General features: G+C 38.7%; 1 protein-coding gene across 1 annotated transcript in view; it reads left to right on the top strand.

The window, feature by feature from the left end:
- Positions 1-19,505, top strand: part of LOC147035008 (uncharacterized) — a 221,335-nt gene that overhangs the window by 105,685 nt on the left and 96,145 nt on the right. The window contains exons 4-5 of the mRNA XM_085892377.1: positions 15,866-16,102; positions 19,264-19,473. Of these exons, the coding sequence (XP_085748503.1) occupies positions 15,889-16,102; positions 19,264-19,473 (424 nt within the window). The 5' untranslated portion in view covers positions 15,866-15,888. The remainder of the gene's footprint in view (positions 1-15,865; positions 16,103-19,263; positions 19,474-19,505) is intronic.

The following is a 19,505-nucleotide window of genomic DNA, read 5'->3' as shown; positions in this document are numbered from 1 at the left end:
ACATAGTGTTTGTTGCCTATTAGATGTTAGGCATGTGCAATTCTATAATTACCTCTCTATACAATTAGAATGTGAGCACAGCAGACCCTCCCCGTTCGTGAGTGTTGCGTTCTTGCAAAAAACCGCGATGCGCAAAGTTAAGACCTTATGGTAAAAATAGGGTTAGGGGAACCAACTCTCGAATTTTTTTGCCAAAACTCGTAAAAATGAAAAACATTTAAAATTGTACTTACTTTTGATTATGATAATTATGATTATGGAGTGCGTTGGAGGTTCTTGAGATTACTTCGACGTCCCTGGTTTAGGGTCATTAGGATCATCAGACTTTGTGAGGAAGGAGGTGATCTTTGTTTGTTTGCATTGTTCTGCATGTCCTTTAGACCTCCGTATAAGGTGCTGTGAGAGCGTCCATCTCGCGCTTGAATTTTAACATCTCTCCATGAAGACTAATGTAAACCTCTCAAGATATGTGACTCATTCTACTTTATCCCAAGTGATCTCTTTAACACTCCTCAAGTTTTTCTTATTTTCCCCGCCTCTCTTTCAAAACAAACATATTTTCGCTCAAAAAAAAAAAAGGTCATGAACTCATTCTGCCTCATTTCCTTCTTTGGTTCATTCTTCATTTCTTCATTTCTCATTACTTCCCAATTGAACCAACATTCCTCATAATTGAAGTGATTTGCTTCTTTCTTTAAAAGTTTTTAGTAACATTTTATAATGTTTCTTTTGCCTTATTTCACTAAAACCCCACATGATGTTCTTCTTCTACAGAACTATTTACTGTCATGAAAACCCAACAATGTAATTAAAAGACTGGTGAATCAAAATGAAATCACGCGAATCAAACTAAATCGCATGATATCACATGATACCACGTGATAATAGCTCATGCGGCACGATATTGAAAGAGCAACTGAGTCTGAGATGGAGGGCAGCATGTGGCTGAGGTAAGACGGAGATGCAGGGGTGTGTGTATTCCTCCATGATCGTGAAGGATCCATTCCATGATTGGCACATTTTACCGCAATAATTCAACCGCGATTAAGCGAAACTGCGATGTGGAAACCCACGGTCAGGACAGGCTTGCTGTACATCGATAGGTACGTGCTATTGCAACGTGTATCTATATTGGTGAAACCGTGTGACTATATGTCTGTCCTGACTCAGTTGCACCCTGACTTCACACACGTACGTCTATCAATTACGTACTATTGGAATATACTTTTCGCCCCTTTCGACCAAAAAGAACTCTAAGACCATTCTAGACCCTTTAAGACCCCTTAAAGCACCTTTTACCTTTAATACCCTTTCAACAATTTAGACACATTAGATACCTTCACACTTTCGACTTTTTATATCCTTTTGACCCCGAGAACCTTTAGATCTTTACACCCCTTCAGTCCCTTTTGACCCCTTCGACCTTCACACAATTTAGACCCCTTACAGCCATCAGACAGATTAGACAGCTTAGACCCCTGACCATTTAGAGTTTTAGACCACTTGGACCTTTTTATAATCCAAAGAAATATAATATCACCAATATTACAAAGAAATGTGTACAAAAATGTTTGTATTATGATTGGTGTAAATCATGACAACACAGCAAATCTATAATGCAAATCTCTGTAACGACGTGTGGAGAGGCGAGCGTAGCAAGCCGATCCATGCTAATTTAAACAATAAAACCGAAAAGGTTGGTTTGCCCACTATATGAACATAAGCCTATGTCGTCAATGCATTGTCGACACCCCCACACAAATTCACCAGCACACAAACACCACACAAAACAAGTGGCGAGGGTTTGCAATCTGATTGTTCTTTCTATTGATTTACTGTCGTACATCTCCAAATGTAGAATACCACAACTGCCTGTGGTGTGTCATGCAGGAATGTCGGATTTTCTGGTGTTTATGATGGTCTGGGCCTGGTTGTTAGCAACTTTCCTACACACTGAATTTCATATAGCCCATCGTTCTAATTGTTGTGTTTTTGTAGATTGCCTATAGATCATTTACTTTGTTAAGATACCTTCAGAATTCCCTTTCATGTCTAAAAGGTATTATTGTGGTTGAGTAAATGGATTTGTTCCACAAACGCATGGGATAGTCAAGTTTCTACCATATTTGATAGCAGTTCGTCCTACAGTACCAAAGTACTGCAATCTAAGAAGATAATTGGAGTTGGTAGCATGTTCATCATTAAGTTGCCTCGTACATGTTCGATTTCCAACAGGGTCAGACCAAACTTGGGGAAAAAAATACCATTCTCGTGTAGCCCAGAAGGGGGTGCTGCATCTCACAATAGGTCTTTCATAAAGCAACGTGAAGCTGACTGTCTCCTCTTTATTTAGGAGCTGGGCGTTAGAGCTGCCTTTTTTGTTGTTGTTGGAACAAGAGTGTCCTATTGTGTGCCAACCCTAGTCAAGTTCCCTGCTTCAGGTTGCAATCTGTATATAATAATTAGAACTACCTGTATGTCGTAGTTGAGCGTGCTGGAATGTGGATGGCATTTGCATGAGGCTCAAATGTCCTTTGTCTCAAACGACTTGTAAATATTTATTTGAAATATTATGTGGATCCCAAACTTTGAATCCTTTTTTAAAAAGATTTTTTTTTAAACTCTATGTGCTGGCTTACAGATACTTCATCCCAAATATCATAGTTCAAATTACAAATTATGTTTAACAAACTAGTTAAAAGCAATTTCAAAGGTTTCTTTTACTGGCAAAGCACCTTTGAATTCACCTGTGTTTTAATGCAAATGCTGTTTGATTTGCCTTTTGTGGTATTTGGAAATACAGGATTTATATGGGCCAAGCATGTCTAGGCATGAATCAAATGCACCTCATGAAGGAGCTACAATTTCGGTGGATTGTCTGATGCCAACAAGTTATTAGTTTTGTAGTGGCATGCAAGAAAGTAAGCCTAAAGCCTTCATAGCACTGATTTAGCAAAACTATGGCTTAGGAAATGAAATACGTTTGCAGGGTTGATTTATTATTTGCTCTTCCCTCCTCCCCTTAGTTTAGAAATGCCAGTCTTGCCATTTTAAACAATCGACCCTCTCAAATTTCTCCAGACCATGCATTTGTATGTTAAAGCATTCATGATGTTGTGTTGGCCTGACTGTTGTGTTTCCATCTGAACACTTGTCTGAGGTCAAAACAATTTTAAACAATTTGCATTTTAATTAGACTTTTACAATAGCCTTAAACTGATTTGCATTTGAGACTACTTAAATGTAATTGTTGCATTCAAATTAAGCTATACAAAATTGAAGTTATTCTCAACAGCAACAAAAATCTCTTGAACTATTCAAATTATTTTGATGAAGTGAAAAATATTTAGTTCATGCATTCGTTTTGCATGGAGCTCACTTTATAACAGATCCCTCAGCTTTTTAAAATGACTCAGATACATAATAGAATGTTATTGTTCATGTAATATCAAATGTGAGATAAGTTGTCTTGTTAAGTTGTCCAAAATTGTTAAATTCAACCTGGTGTTGGTTTTGCGGTTAGGGTGGTGGCTTGGGATCCTAGGGTCCTGAGTTCAAGTCCCGTTTGCCGCTGAATTAACACCAGGGGTTTGACTCAGTCTGTCGTCCTTCTGAGGTCGACGAAATGAGTACCATTGTAGCAGCCAAAAGGCTGCGCACGAAGGGAGGGGGGATTGATGGATTGATGGATTGATTAAAAAATCTGGTGTTGGTGTAGCGCAGCCATGATGGGCTGAATGGCCTCCTCCCACACCTTAATTCCTTGTAAAATTCCTTGTAAAAAATCTAACTTCTGTGAGGGGTTGGTTTCGAGAGCTGAACGATTAAAAAAACAAAAAACAATTTTCCTCTCCCACGCCCTGCATGCATCATTTGCTTTTTATTTCATTATTATTTTTAAATTGTCAAACATATAAATTTTCCTTTTTGTTGATACATTTGACCATTGGCATTTGCAAGGGAATGTCATGGGGGAGTGGGTGATTAATTTCCTGTGTAGAGATTGAAAGTTATCGTCTAAAAAAATAGATTTTTACAAGATCGAGGCTCATGGAAAAGCAAGGAGATGGAGGGGATACACTGACTGGGCAGTGAGTGGGGCAACCTACATTGGTGGTAAATTTTGATACCATAAAAAAAAAATTTTAAACACCTTTTCTTTGTGCTTTCATGAATACGATTTTTTTTTTTTATATACTAGCATATACGTGTTTGGTGGTTCATGGAAGAGTGGAATAACAGGGAGCAAAGGGTCAATAGAGAAAGAGTGGAGTGGAGGGGGGAGCGGAAGAATGTCCGAATGCACTACAGCACGTGTGAGGACTTGCATATAAAAGTGGAGGAGGGGGTTTTTTTTAATATTTTTTTTATGAAAAAAATACAGTACAATTTATCCAATTTAGTTTGTTCCCTGGCATGGTGGTATAATACCATGCATCATTTACTTAATGCATTTAGGAGAGGGAATTGGTGTTGTACAATGAAAATGGTTGTTGTAGTGGGATAGGGATGGGAATGTCGCAGGAGTCGTGGGGATATGTAGAAAAAGATGTTTCAAAATATTCGGCACCCATTCATGCTTGTTCTATTTCTCAGTGCTGCATGCTGAAGTATTATATTCTGTATATAAGTGTATATATTTAATTCACTCGTAGAGTATCCGCCGTACGGGCGATCTTGTTCCAAGCATGCAACACGTTCTTCTGACACATACCTTTATTTGGGCGGTGTATAGGAAAAATAAATAACCTGGATTATGTACATGACACAAAAGAATACCAACTCAAAACGCCTCACCTCACTGGAGAACGTGAGGACAGGAATACCATACTTTAAATGGTTGAGACTTGTAATACCCTCCCCCACCTGGAGGTGGTGATACACATTTACATAGAGAATTTGCACCCACCCCCCACTCCCCTTTCATCCCCCCCCACCCCCCATAAAGATCACTGGTAAAGATAAAACACCCCTATACATTAATTGGGGTCATGCTGATCCTATGTAGCAAGTCTGGATGGAATTGGGCCAGAACTGTAGGAGTAGCCTGACAAACAAACACACAAAAACCGGTCCATGAATTATAGTAAGGATTATGTCATGCTTTGTGTTGGGTGTTTTGAAAGACTGAGTCAAATTGTTCAGAATATAAAAACACACACACACACACACACACACACACACACACACACACACACACACACACACACACACACACACACACACACACATACACACACACACATACATACATACATACATACATACATACATACATACATATATACATATACATATACACATACACATACGCATACACATACACATGCACATACACATACACATACACATATACATACACATACACATCCACATACACATACACATACACATACACATACACATACACATACACCTACACATACACATACACATACACATACACATACACATACACATACACATACATATATATATACATATACATACATATATATACATACATATATATATATACATACATATATATATATATATATATACACATATATATATATATATATACATATATATATATATATACATATATATACATACATATATATATATATATATATATATATATCTTGTTAATCTCCACTGGCTTTCTCCTCAAATATTTTTCATTGCAATTAATATAGTCATGATGATTTACTTTTAATGTCGTTCATGTTAACCAGACTCCGTGAGGTAATGGTTAAAGCGTCCACTCCGAGTCTGGAAGGTCGGTGGTTCAAACCCTGGCCAAGTTAAACTAAACACTTAAAAATGGTACGTGCTGCTTCCTTGCTTGACACTTGGCATTTAAAAGAATAGAGCACGGACAAACAACGCTGGGAAGGCAATGGCAAACCACCCATTATAACCCTTGCCAAGAAACTGCTTTGGCACTAACAACACTCTGTCAAGGGTACGGTACATCAAATCAAATCGAATACCAGTATTTCAATTTAGAGTAAAGGGGAAGAGGTCAGGTCTTATGGGATACACATACTTTCTTGAAGGAAATTCACGACACTGGCGTTTTCATTAGCCATTGAATGATAATTAGGGCTTCAAGCATGGCTGAAGCTCTATTGAAATCGTTAGTATTATTATTATTATTAAAGGCGTTTTTATGTTCTACTGACCGATTTTGTGGCGGATCTGGAGAGAAAACTGTTGGATTAAATTGAACGAAATTACTCACCACCTGGAGTTTATACTATAAAACATTTGATGACGTAGGTCACGTGGTATGGCGGCCATATTGGATTTTATCCAAAACCGAAAAACATCTTCTTCTCCAGAAGGGATAATCGGACAGCCTCAATCTTTTGCACACATTTGCTAAGTTCCATGGTAATGTTAATTTGGTTCAAATCGTTATTTAATTTATATGATTTAAAATGATGCTGATTCGCCTCATTAAATATGCAAAATATGCAAATGAGAGTTGAAAAAATTTAATGACACCATTAGATCGGACATAAACAGGGGACTCCCAATATGTTTATATGATGTCTGTGTTTGACCCCAGTGAGGCCCCAGAGCCCCCCAAAGTTGAAAATGACCCATTTTTGAAATGTCATAAAATGAAAACAACGCTTGGATGAAATTCAATGAAACTTATCCATTTAATAACTCTCCACCTGAAGGTTATACTTTGAAAAATTTGATGACGTAGGTCACGTGGTATGGTGGCCATATTGGATTTTCTCCAAAACCTAAAAACATCTTCTCCAGAAGGGATAACCCAACAGCCTCAAGCTTTTGCACACATGTCCGATATTCCATGGGAATGTTAAGTTGTTAATTTCGTCAAAATCGTTATTTAATTTATATGATTTTAAATGATGTCGATTCGCCTCATTAAATATGCAAAATATGCAAATGAGAGTTAAAAAAAATTTAATGACAGATTTCGATAGGACATAAACAGGGGACTCCAAATATGTTTATAGCATGTCTGGACTTGACCCCAGTGAGGCCCCAGAGCCCCCCAAAGTTTAAAATCACCCATTTTTGAAATGTCATTAAATGAAAACAATGCTTTGATGAAATTCAATGAAACTTAACAGCTTAATAACTCTCCACTTAGTGTTTATACTTTGAAAATTTTGATGACGTAGGTCACGTGGTATGGCGGCCATATTGGATTTTCTCCAAAACCTAAAAACATCTTCTTCTCCAGAAAGGATAACACGACAGCCTCAAACTTTTGCACACATTTGCAAGGTTCCATTGGAATGTTAAGTTGTTAATTTCGTCGAAATCGTTGCATAATTTATATGATTAAAATGATGCCGATTCGCCTCATTAAATATGCCAAATATGCAAATGAGAGTTGAAAAGTTTTTATGACAGATTCTGATAGGCCTTGACGAGGGGACTCCAAATATGTTTACACTATGTCTGTATTTTACCCCAGTGAAGCCTCAGAGCCCTCCAAAGTTTAAAATCACCCATTTTTGACATGTCGTAAAATGAAAACTAAAGAAGATAGACATATAGTGACCACATATTCTGGAAGATATTTTAACATTCTACAAGTTCGCCATTTACATTAATATGCAAATGTGGAGTTATTGGACTTTTTTGGGGACTTCAAAATTTGTCCAGCCTCAATTTGTCCAATGTGAAGTTTCTTTCTTTATCAAGTATTGCTATGGGCTTTTCAATCCTTCATTGATATTACATGAGGGACCCCGTAGCTGGACCCCATTGCAGACTTGAACTAACTTTCTAACTCGGAAAACCCATATCATGTGACAGGGTGATAGTGTTTAAATTTGTTAAAATGGAGGCACGCCTTGAAGCCCGGGATTACTGGTTTACCAGTTTTAATTATTTGTTGAAATTGTTTGGTGAAAAGTTTTGCAGGTGTACAGAAGCGGTTTTTTTTCGAGCTGTCAAACCTGTTTATATATTTATTTTAGTTCATTCAAATGCACACCTCTTGTTGTGCACTTTGTTATCTGGGCCGTGTAGCATACACATTGAATTCTAAATAATTGCATATCCATGCTGAAAAGTAGTTTGTCTGTTGATGCTGATTAAAAATACAGTACTCGTGCATATAATTTTTTTTATACACTGACCTTTTTGTTGTTGTTGTTAATAAATTGGCTGTTCTTTGCTTCCATTGTCATCTGCAACATTTTTGGCAATGTGGGTCCTTATCAAGTCAAACATTTCTGTAAAATGCAGGTAATTTGAAGGTACAGTACGATTAAAATTGGCTTGTTTTGTCTTATCCACCCAACAAAATTTTGTTCCATTTCTTTTCCTTTTATTTTCTACAATATCGAGTGTCATTTAAGAGCAATGTTGCTGAGGCTATGAACTGATAGTAAGGCAGTGAAGGAAATGTTGGACACCAGAAAGGGTTTGAATAAATGGGGAAAGAGGAGGGGAGGAAACACTGCAGCCTACAAGTTATAGGGTTGGATTAAGAAGGGTTAACAGGGGAAGAAAGATTGGGGGTAAGAATGATGGGAAATGACTTGAGGTGTCAGTGCACCACCTGCTTGAAACCCTGGAGGGAAGAGTGGAAAAGCACAGCCTCTGGAAGATGGTTCCCCCAAAAAAAGAGTTGGTCAGCAGTCAGCTTGAATGTTGGAAGTTGAACCAGGTTGGGATTACTTGAAGAGCATGTGCATGCTGGAGTTGTTAGGAAGGGTCAAAGGCCTGAGAGAATATACAGCTAAACCAGAGTATGGTTTAAACCAATTTTTAAAAAAAACAAACAAACAAAAAACAGAGACCACCAAACTGCCTGCTATGTGAAAGCAACAGTTCTTGTTGGTTGCAATCATGTTCTGATTGATGCTCGGTGGTGATTAAAATTTGGCTGAAAAATAAGCTTTTCTGATTATCATGTCTTTTGGAGTGTGAATAAAATAAGAGAGAAGCAAATTGACCACAGGATTTTGAAGGGTTTACTTGCAAGAGGTAATATTCATTACTTGAAGGGTAGCCTGGAGTCTTGGCTATCCTTCAAGTATTGCCCGAGAGGTATCTGTACTCACCTCTGAGCTATCGAGACTGGGTTTAAATCTCAATCCAGTGATAAACTGTCATCCTGTTTTTTTTTTTTCACAGGCAGAGCTGTTTTGCTTGTAGACCGATGCATCAATGTGGGCACCGTCCATCGGAACGATGTTAAGCCGGAACACCCATTTGGCACCGCTGGTTATTAGTTGATGTGAAATATCCCACAGTGGCTTTCATGAAGAGAAGCGAGTTATCACCAGCACCCTGAACAAATTACAAGTTCTTCCAGTGATTGACTCTTTCAAAGGCAACGGCAAAACACCTGGCATAACCTTTGCCCAGGAACTGCTTCGGCAGCACCGATGCTCTGTCAAGCGAACGGTACATTTGATTGATATTTAAACTGACCACCTTTTTCCCTCACCCCTCTCCTTCACGTTCCTCATCCAGCCTTGACCTTCTTATGTATGCTCAAACTAAAACCCTTCTGGAAAAGCATGTTGGAGACTGCAAATTCAATACGTTCACGTTTCGTGGCATTTAAAACAATTTCTGCCATTTCTGATTTGATGCAAACAATCATTGCATTAATACCCCATGAGATGCACTATGTAGAAGATGAGCAAAGCGTAACACACTTGAGTTAAACCTGGCAGACCTTAAGCTTCAAACAATAAGAAATAAAAACGTACTTGATCCTGTAATCACTGATTTCAGCTGTGGTCATTTGTGATAACAAACAATCTAGCATGACCATTGGCTTTACTTCTTTTCTTTACTTTGGGATCTTTTTTGACCATGATCAATTTGCCTTTGCACTAAACTGCATTAATTCAAGTGGTCTATTGATTGTACTTCATATGCATAATAAAGGAAATATAGCAAGTCATTGCTCCCAGATTGTATTACATATTTTATTGGTTGTTCCCAGACCATGGTACCTAGTTGTGCATGTACAGTTTTTACCTCCGCCACCGAAGGTGAAGGAGATTGTTTTCATCCCTGTCTGCCTGTTTGTTTGTCTGTTTGTGTGCAGGATATCTCAAAAAGTTGTGCACTGATCCGGATTAAATTTTGTGGACAGGTTCGGTATATGATAAGGACGAACTGATTAGATTTTGGTGAAGATCCGGATCCGACGACTAGAATTTTTTCAGTGATTCTTCACCATTGGGAGATAGGGCCAAAAAGGATATGTAGCACGATGTCTCAAAAAATTGTGTATGGATTCGGACGAAACTTGTTGGACATGTTGCGTGTGTGACAAAGATGAACCGATTAGATTTTGGTGAAGATCTAGATCTGGTGAAGATAATTTTTTATGTGATTAGATATGGCCAAGAACGATATTTAGCATGATATCTCATAAAGTTGTGAACGGACGGATTGGGACGAAACTTGGTGGACACGGGTGTGTGACGAGAAAGAATTGATTTAGTTTTGATGAACATCCAAATCCGGATCTGAATTTTTTTTCAGCGATTCCTCATCATTGAGGGATAGGGCTAAACTGATATATATTACGAGATCTCAACAAAATTTGGACGGATTTTGGATAAAACATGGTGGACATGTTGGGTGTGTGTGTGACGAGGACAAATTGATTCGATTTTGGTGAAGATTTGAATCTGGATCTGGATACGAGAATTATTTATTATTTAAAGTGATTCTTCACCATTGAGAGATAGAGCCAAAAACGATATAGTACTGTGTAGCATGATGTTTCAAAAATGTGCTGGGCCCGATATGTTCTCATGTTGATGTTGTTGATAAAAAAAAATGTTGATCAGGTATTACGTGGCGGAGGTATGCGCTCTACCGAGTGCCCTTCTAGTTTTTTCCTGAATTTCATTTAGTTCAGAAATACCTGGTTAGAGATTTAATTTTATCATTTTGGTAGTCGTAATGTTGTCTTTGTAAAGTTGGTCTACTTTATTATGGGTTTTTTTTTTTAATCATCTTTCTTTATTGGAATCGTATTGATACCTTGAACAAACATTATACTTCCTTGTATAGTGTGGCTTTGACCCAAGTTTTTTTTTTTTTTTTTTTTTTTCTCTCTCTCTCTCTCTCTCTCTCTCTCTCTCTCTCTCTCTCTCTCTCTCTCTCTCTCTCTCTCTCTCTCTCTCTCTCTCACTCTCTCACTCTCTCACTCTCTCACTCTCTCACTCTCTCACTCTCTCACTCTCTCACTCTCTCACTCTCTCACACTCTCACTCTCTCACTCTCTCACTCTCTCACTCTCTCACTCTCTCACTCTCTCACACTCTCACACTCTCACACTCTCACACTCTCACACTCTCACACTCTCACACTCTCACACTCTCACACTCTCACACTCTCACACTCTCACACTCTCACACTCTCACACTCTCACACTCTCACACTCTCACACTCTCACACTCTCACACTCTCACACTCTCACACTCTCACACTCTCACACTCTCACACTCTCTCTCTCACTCATCCAAACTCTCTCTCTCTCTCTCTGCTCACTTATCCCAGCTCTCTCTCACACTCTCTCTCTCTCTCTCTCTCTCTCTCTCTCTCTCTCTCTCTCTCTCTCTCTCTCTCTCTCTCTCTCTCTCTCTCTCTCTCTCTCTCTCTCTCTCTCTCTCTCTCTCTCTCTCTCTCTCTCTCTCTCTCTCTCTCTCTCTCTCTCTCTCTCTCTCTCTCTCTCTCTCTCTCTCTCTCTCTCTCTCTCTCTCTCTCTCTCTCTCTCTCCCCCCACAGTTGAATATTCAAGCAAACATAGCACTTATTGTTCTCTTCTCTCCTTGCAGTTTATCGTCTCATCTGCCTTACCCTCCCTCTTTCCCCATGTTTATCCATAACACTTGTTCGTTGTAAACCTCCATAAGGAGACTGTCTACAAAATTGCTTTTATTCATCCAATTCGTGCTTACTTTGCAATATCTTGGTGATGTTTGAGGTTTTATGTATTTGTATAAATATCAAATTTGGAGCTGTAGCTGCGACAGTGTAGCAGAATGTTTTGGGTTTTTTGTTGTTCTTTCCATGTTATTTGCCTTATCGTGCTATTGAATCACCTCCATTCATCACAGACAAAAAGGTGAAGTATTTCCACAGTTTTATTGTTGCAATTTGAAGGTAACTCGTATGTGTATACAAGTCATAAATCTGAATACATATTTTGCTGTAAATAAATGGTATCAAATTTATTTGATTCTTCGATTCAGCGTTGCTTCGTTAGTCTTGCTCATTCTGCAATGTCTTTGCTCCTCATTTTGTCCAAACTTGCTGTTGCCTTTGGGAAAGTTAAATTCAGGATTTAGCTGCTGTTTAGTGAAAACAAGGTGTTTGTAAGGTTACCTTTGTTACTCTGAGGTCATATGTTGATTTTGGTGTTTGTTTTTGAGGACTGAAGCTTGTCAGCATGATGATAGCTGAACTGACAGATTTTGAATACTGCACATGAATGTGTCGACATCACCGAGACAAAAATAATCCGAGTTAAACATATTTTCTATCTCCTGTTAAAGTAAACAAAATGAAAAGCATAAACCCAAACACATGAGCTATAATATAGTTTGCCCTTGTAGGTAGTGTTACAACATGTGAATTGAAACATTAAATTCCACACATCTCTCCAGCATGCACAGTGAAATGTCTTGGTCATTCATTTTGAAACGTAATCCACTTTTCCATCTGTTGTCCTTTATTTATTTATTTTTTTATCATATTACATTATTGTCTTGAACTCACACCAGACGTGTCCGTGCAGTTGTATAATGCTATGATGGCATAATGTACATTGTACAAGCTCCGTACCCACTCTCAATTCCTGGCTCTTTGCCCTTGCTGTTCGAGAGTGTTGAGAATTTGGTCATTTTTCAGATTCTCTTGTCCACCTGCAAGATCTTTGACCATGATAACTTTGTCTTTGCACTTAACTGCATTAATCAAGTGCTCTATTAATTGTACTTGATATGCATATTAACGGAAATAGAGCAAGCCATTGCTCCCAGCTTGTATTGGAAATTTTATTGGTTGTTAACAGCTAATTTACAGAAATTGTATTTGAATTTAAAATACTGTACCTGAAATTTAACCCAGTACGGTTTTTTTTTTGTTATAGCTCACCTGGAACGTAGTTCCGGGGAGCTTTTGGGATGGTGCGTCGTTAGTCTGCCCATCTGTCCGTAAACACTTCCAACTTCTTCTCCGAGCTGATGGGATTGTGACCAAACTTGGCTAAAATGATATTTGGTATGTTGCAACTCATGTTTGTTCATGGCAACTCAGGTTTGTTCATGGTATTTAAAAAAAAATCTGGGTCATAGCGGGTCCTGGTTTGACCCCCCAAAATAAGTATTTGCCTTCTTCTCAAAAACTACACACACAATTCCGATGAAACTTGTCCACAACATTCATCACCCGAGATGTACCAATATTTGTTCATGGCATAAAAAAAAATTAGACATCCCCCCCCCCCCCAATAAAATAAAATAGGTATTTACTTTGTTCTCCGTTAGATATTTTGTGGGTCATCCACACCTACCAGTGATTCCCTTATCTTATCTAGCTGCTACCAGATGAGCGCCCATGGGTGTTGCCCCTATTTTTATGTTTTTTTAATCCAAGCCAGTTTGATGTGCATTTTTATCAATCTAGTGGGCCTGTTGGTCTGATGGACCAAATTTTCATTGGTCTTCACAGCCTTGTTGCATACCTGCCTGCTGCACTGCTTGAGCATTGGCTTGCCTATAATTAAGCCCAGAGGTGATTGGGACCAGCGTGGGGATTATATGTTCATTATTATGATTGCCATATGATGCTACTACTTTTCTTATTGTTGTAAATATTATTAGTGTTAATTAATATATGCTTTGTTGCAATGTTATTATTTTTGTGATATATTTTGTAATTTGAATGCCATGCTGTAGTAGAAGGACATATTAAGCTACTTTCTACACATTGACATGGCGTGCATTTAAAACATAGGAATTCTAACGGATTTTTTTGTCGTATAGTCAAGTCTTAAAGGGGCTGCAGGATTTACAGTCTTGGGGAACTTTTGGGTTCTCAAGGACTTTGGGTCCGCGAGAATTTTTGTGTCCCCGGACTTTTTGGGACTTTTGGGATTTCTTGGTCATTGGGGACTTTTGGGTCCTCGGGACTTTTTGGTCCTCAGGGATTTTTTTTGGGGGGGGACTTTTGGGTCCTCAGGGACTTTTTGGGGCCTCAAACGTTTTGGGACTTTTGGTCCTCGGGCACTTTTTGTGACTTGAGTCCTCAGGAACATTTTTAGACTTTTGGGTTCTCGGGAACTTTTTAAGACTCTTGAGTCCTCAGGAACATTTTGAGACTTTTGGGTCCTCAGGAGCTTTTGGAACCTTTGTATCCTTGGGAACTTTTGGGTCCTAAGGATCTTTAGGGTCTTCAAGGATCTTCAAAGTTTGAAGGGGTTTCAGCAGTCTAAAGGGTCAAAAAGTACATTCCAATTGTGCATAATTTATGAATAGATGTACGTAATTGAGACAAAAAGTATGCCTCATTGACACACACACACACACACACACACACACACACACACACACACACACACACACACACACACACACACACACACACACACACACACACACACACACACACACACACACACACCTACACCTCATCCAGTAGATGTATAATAAATAGCCGTCCCACTTTGCAAATGAGGAAGTATTCTGAAATTATGAAATTCGATATTGCTGTATACTATTTAAATACTGGTTGTTGGTTCTTGGTTGTTTGAAATGTATTTTGAAAACTCCCAGGACTGATGCATATGACTTAAAATTGGCTTGACGGTTTTTGCTTGTCTTGAATAGGGGGAAGTGGAGGAGGTAAAGAAGAGAAGGTGAAAGGGAATACTGTATATCCCTTGAATTTTTAATTCATCAACTGTCACCCCCTGAAGGCATAGCTTTTCCAAATGTACCATGGGATCTTTAATATTCATATTGTCATGTAGAGGAGACTCATGAAAAGCCCTACTTTGATTCACTATGAGAGTTGAACCCACGCCAGCTTAAAAACAGGCAAGAGTTACTTACAGTGCTTCATCTCCTAGGTGACGTGTGAAAGATGCTTCCTTTCTGGATCATTGGTAAGAGTAACTGGAGTGTTCATAAAATAAAAGGCTATATAATTTTTACAAGACATTACTTTTTAAAAATATTAATTCAGTCTCAAGTACTTCATTGCATACTTTGAGTCCCACTATCTTTATATGATATGCTCACTGTCATCGTGTTGTTGCCTTCAAAGGCTATTGCACTTCTCATTTACTAAGCCTGGGTCATCACATATGCCGAAATGATGAGCACCAAGCTATTAATGTGTGATAGAATGGTGTAGAGGTAGTGTATTTAATTTACTTTTGAGCTATCAAGTCTGCATTTGAATACCGATCCAACTATAAATTGCCACATTGGTGCTTCCCAGGCTGGGTGTTGTGCTCTCCACCACAAAATGTGCTGTCCCTTGGAAGGATGTTAGGCTGGGTATCCTTTCTGCTAGTATTACTTGGTGACATTAAAGATCGCACAGTGTCTTTCAGGAAGTTCAGCTGGTTATCGCCGACATCCTGGCTGAATTTCAAATTCCTTTTCATTGTATATTTAGTCATATGCCAGGCCTGGCCAACTGCTTCATGAAAGACTTGGGCCAAAAATTCCCCCTCTCTACCCCACAAAGGATATTGGATGAATTGCATCCCTTAAATATATAGAAGTAGTCGTTGTTGACGAGGCCTATTAATGCTTACCTCAGGCAGGCCAATGGTAAGCCAGCTTATCTTTGCTGGACAGATGCTCTATTTTGATGTTCTCCCACACTCCAGATCCTCCAGCTATCCCTCGGGTGATGGTGGTGAGCTACTCGCGCTACTGTCGTGTCCTGGCCATTGCTGCCCGACTCCGCAGCACTCTTGCTTGCCCCTGCGACAAATCTTCAGAGACCTTGCTCCGTGCCCTTGGCGGAGGCTCTTTGCCAGAACCTGGTACCCGGTTGCTGTATTGCCGCAATACGTTCCGGCACGGACACTTGGCTGACAACCCCAGCATCTGCAACGGCCTCGGTGGGTACCCACAGTACCAATTTTGTTTGCTTTGGATTACTTTTTGTCAATCAATTTTAAAAATATTATTTTGTCATTTTTTAATCTGACTTGTTTATTTTCTGTACTTTGCAGTTGCCAATAGATAATTTAAACATTTATGATAAATAAAGTGAAATATCTAAAACGTAATAAATCGTGTGGTCTGACAGCTATATTGGATTGAAGCTAAAACCTTTAAAATCAAACCTTTGAACCATTCCATTCCATTCCATTGGGATCACACTCTGTGCAGAGCATTGGTGCTGCCGAAGCACTCTCCTTGGCTATTGGGCACAATCTTGGATGGGACGCCATTCTGACATAATATACCAGCATGCTGGCACTCATTTTGCCGACCTCAGAAGGATGACAGGCCGCGTCAACCCCACCTGGTATTAATTCAACAGCTGACTGGGATCCCAAGCCAGCCACCCAAACCATTAAGCAAACACCAGGCATGAACCAATCCATGGGAACCATTAAGTATGTTATCGAGCATCCTTGGCGATACAATTTTAATAACTAAAACATCAGTTAAATGGTTTCAGAGAAAATTTTTTTTTAAGGTTTTCCTTCAATCCATATGGCTGCCAAACCATGTGACTGATGATGTCATTGTTGTGAAACTTTTTTCCCCCATGGGTAGTGGATGATATGTTTGAAGTTTTGCATCAATCAGTGAAGTGGTTCCAGAATTTTTTTTTATGTTTTCCTTCGAACCAATATGGCTGTCAGACCATGTGAAATGATGACATCATATACTTAACAAACCTTATTCCTTGTGGCTCACTTTTGTAAGCACCCACGTAGAAATCGTTGCTCGCATTTATAAGTGGCAGTTCTTGGGATCGACTGGCCATGATAAACATAGTTTGATAAAAATGATGGAATAGGATGGCATCGTCATTGGAACAGGCGGTGTGGGGTGGCATCGTCATAGGATTGCAGAATCACTGGAACGGTACCTGGCCTAACTGTTATAAGCGGCAATTCTAATTGTGTATGTAAATGCAGTCAAACTTCCTCCAACGTAGGGATATGTTCTGGGGTACCCTCCCATTGGAGGAATTCGCATTGGGGGAATAATTAAACTTGTAGGGAAATGGGGATATGGTTCATGGTCCTGAAAAAAAAAATGGCCCTAAACAGCCTTTTTAGGTCATCTCTTCGAGCATGACCTAATATTATTGGTGTTGAGAGGAGAGGTGACGGTCCGTCCGTTCACAATGAAGTTGAAGCGGGAGATCTGGTCATTAGTGATCCTGATAGAGGTCGTTGAGACGTACACGATGGTATTACTTTCAAGGTCACCGAAGGTCAAGGTCAAGGTCACGAGGCCTTTGAAGTTGCGAAAATGACGATTTTCAAATTCTATCTCCTCCGCCATTTCTCAAGCCATCTTGAATTTGATTGTGGCATATGAATCTATGGGACAATGTCTAAATTTTGATGGGGCCGGATTTTCGATATTCGCTTTCGTTTTCGTTTTCGTGTCACGTGACTTCAAAGTTGGCAAAAAATGCGAAAATGACGATTTTCATGCGAAAATGACGATTTTCAAAATCTATCTATCTCCTACATTTCTCAAGCGATCTTGAATTTTATTGTGGAATATGAATCTATGGGACAATATCTAAATTTTGTCAGGGCGGATTTTCGATATTCGCTTTCGTTTTCGTGTCACGTGACTTCAAAGTTGGCAAAAAATGCGAAAATGACAATTTTCAAAATCTATCTCCTACATTTTTCAAGCAATCTTGAATTTTATTGTGGAATATGAATCTATGGGGCAATATCTACATTTTGTCAGGGCGGATTTTCGATATTCGCTTTCGTTTTCGTGTCACGTGACTTCAAAGTTGGCAAAAAATGCGAAAATGACGATTTTCAAAATCTATCTCCTCCGACATTTCTCAAGCGATCTTGAATTTGATTGTGGCATATAAATCTATGGGACAATATCTAAATTTTGTCAGGCCGGATTTTCGATATTCGCTTTCGTTTTCGCGTCACGTGACTTCAAAGTTTGCAAAAACTGCCCTACCTTCAGGAGGCTATATATTTTCTCGCAGAGATGACCATCACTACTGCACGGGGGTAATTTTTTGGTATGTTTTACATTTATTTGCATGGAATGGTGCAGAATGATTAAATACACATTAAAATAAGTTGGTATAATATATAATTGTACCACACTGTATTAGAACAAAACAACTCACCTTGTTACTGAATAAAAATTAACATATATTGTACAGTGTATAAAAAATATGTTGCAATGGTGGTTGCTCCTGTACGGATTTTATCTTCAGACTTCTGTATTGTCCTAATGGTTAATTCATTCACACCATATTATCTGGCCAAAGATGATGCAGAAACTGATCATTTATTCAGGATATCAAGTTTAACCTCCGTTGTCATTATTTTCCTCCTCTTCTTCTGTTTGGTTTGAATCAGATGATCTTTTGGGTGCCATAATGATCGATGGGTTGGATAAATAAAAATAAAAATGCTCACTTGCACTTAAATTCATGCATTGTGCAACATCCAACTTGACTAACCACTAGTTGTCTAATATATATATATATATATATATATATATATATATATATATATATATATATATATATATGTATATATATATATATATATATATATATATGTATGTACATATGTATATATATATATATATATATATGTATATATATATATATATATGTATATATATGTATATATATACATATATATACATATATACATATATATATATACATATATATATATATATATATATATATATATATATATATATATTGCCGTTACCCAATCTGTCCATATAACTGGTTAATCGGCTAATTATTATATGTTTTATGGAGGCTGCTCCTGATGACCACACGCGTTTTCATCAAACCGGGTACATCTTAACAGAGCAATTGAGGAGAAGGGGAGAGCACGGCTGCACAGCGGTCATCACAATTGACTAAATATATTGCATACAATGCACCACTGGAACCACAATGGCTTAGGAAATACACCTTACTCATTCACTGTAATTCACGCCACTGGAAACATGGGGAATAGCAGGGGGTTTGACGAGACAAAGAACCTGTCTGCTCATGCATGCGGTGTGGGTACGTCCTCAGTCTGGTTGACCGTTGGGGTCCTGTCCGGGCACGTAGCAGTACGGTGTGGGTCTCGGCTCATGGTGGAGACCTCTCTCCTCTCTCCAGAAGACCAGCGGCAGCACACGCAACAGCAGCCCGAAGTTGAAGAGGGGAATATTGGCAGCAGGCACCGAAGACACGAACGTAAACCAAACAACACAAACGCAGACCGCGAAGACTGGAAAGCAGGTACCAACACTAGCCACATGCAAAATGACACC

Source organism: Eptatretus burgeri, chromosome 1, assembly GCF_056783735.1.
Source record: "Eptatretus burgeri isolate ZD-2024b chromosome 1, Ebu_testis_v1, whole genome shotgun sequence".
Taxonomy (NCBI): Eukaryota; Metazoa; Chordata; class Myxini; order Myxiniformes; family Myxinidae; genus Eptatretus; species Eptatretus burgeri.
Note: the sequence above shows the minus strand (reverse complement) of the source record. Positions and strands in the feature narration are given on the sequence as shown.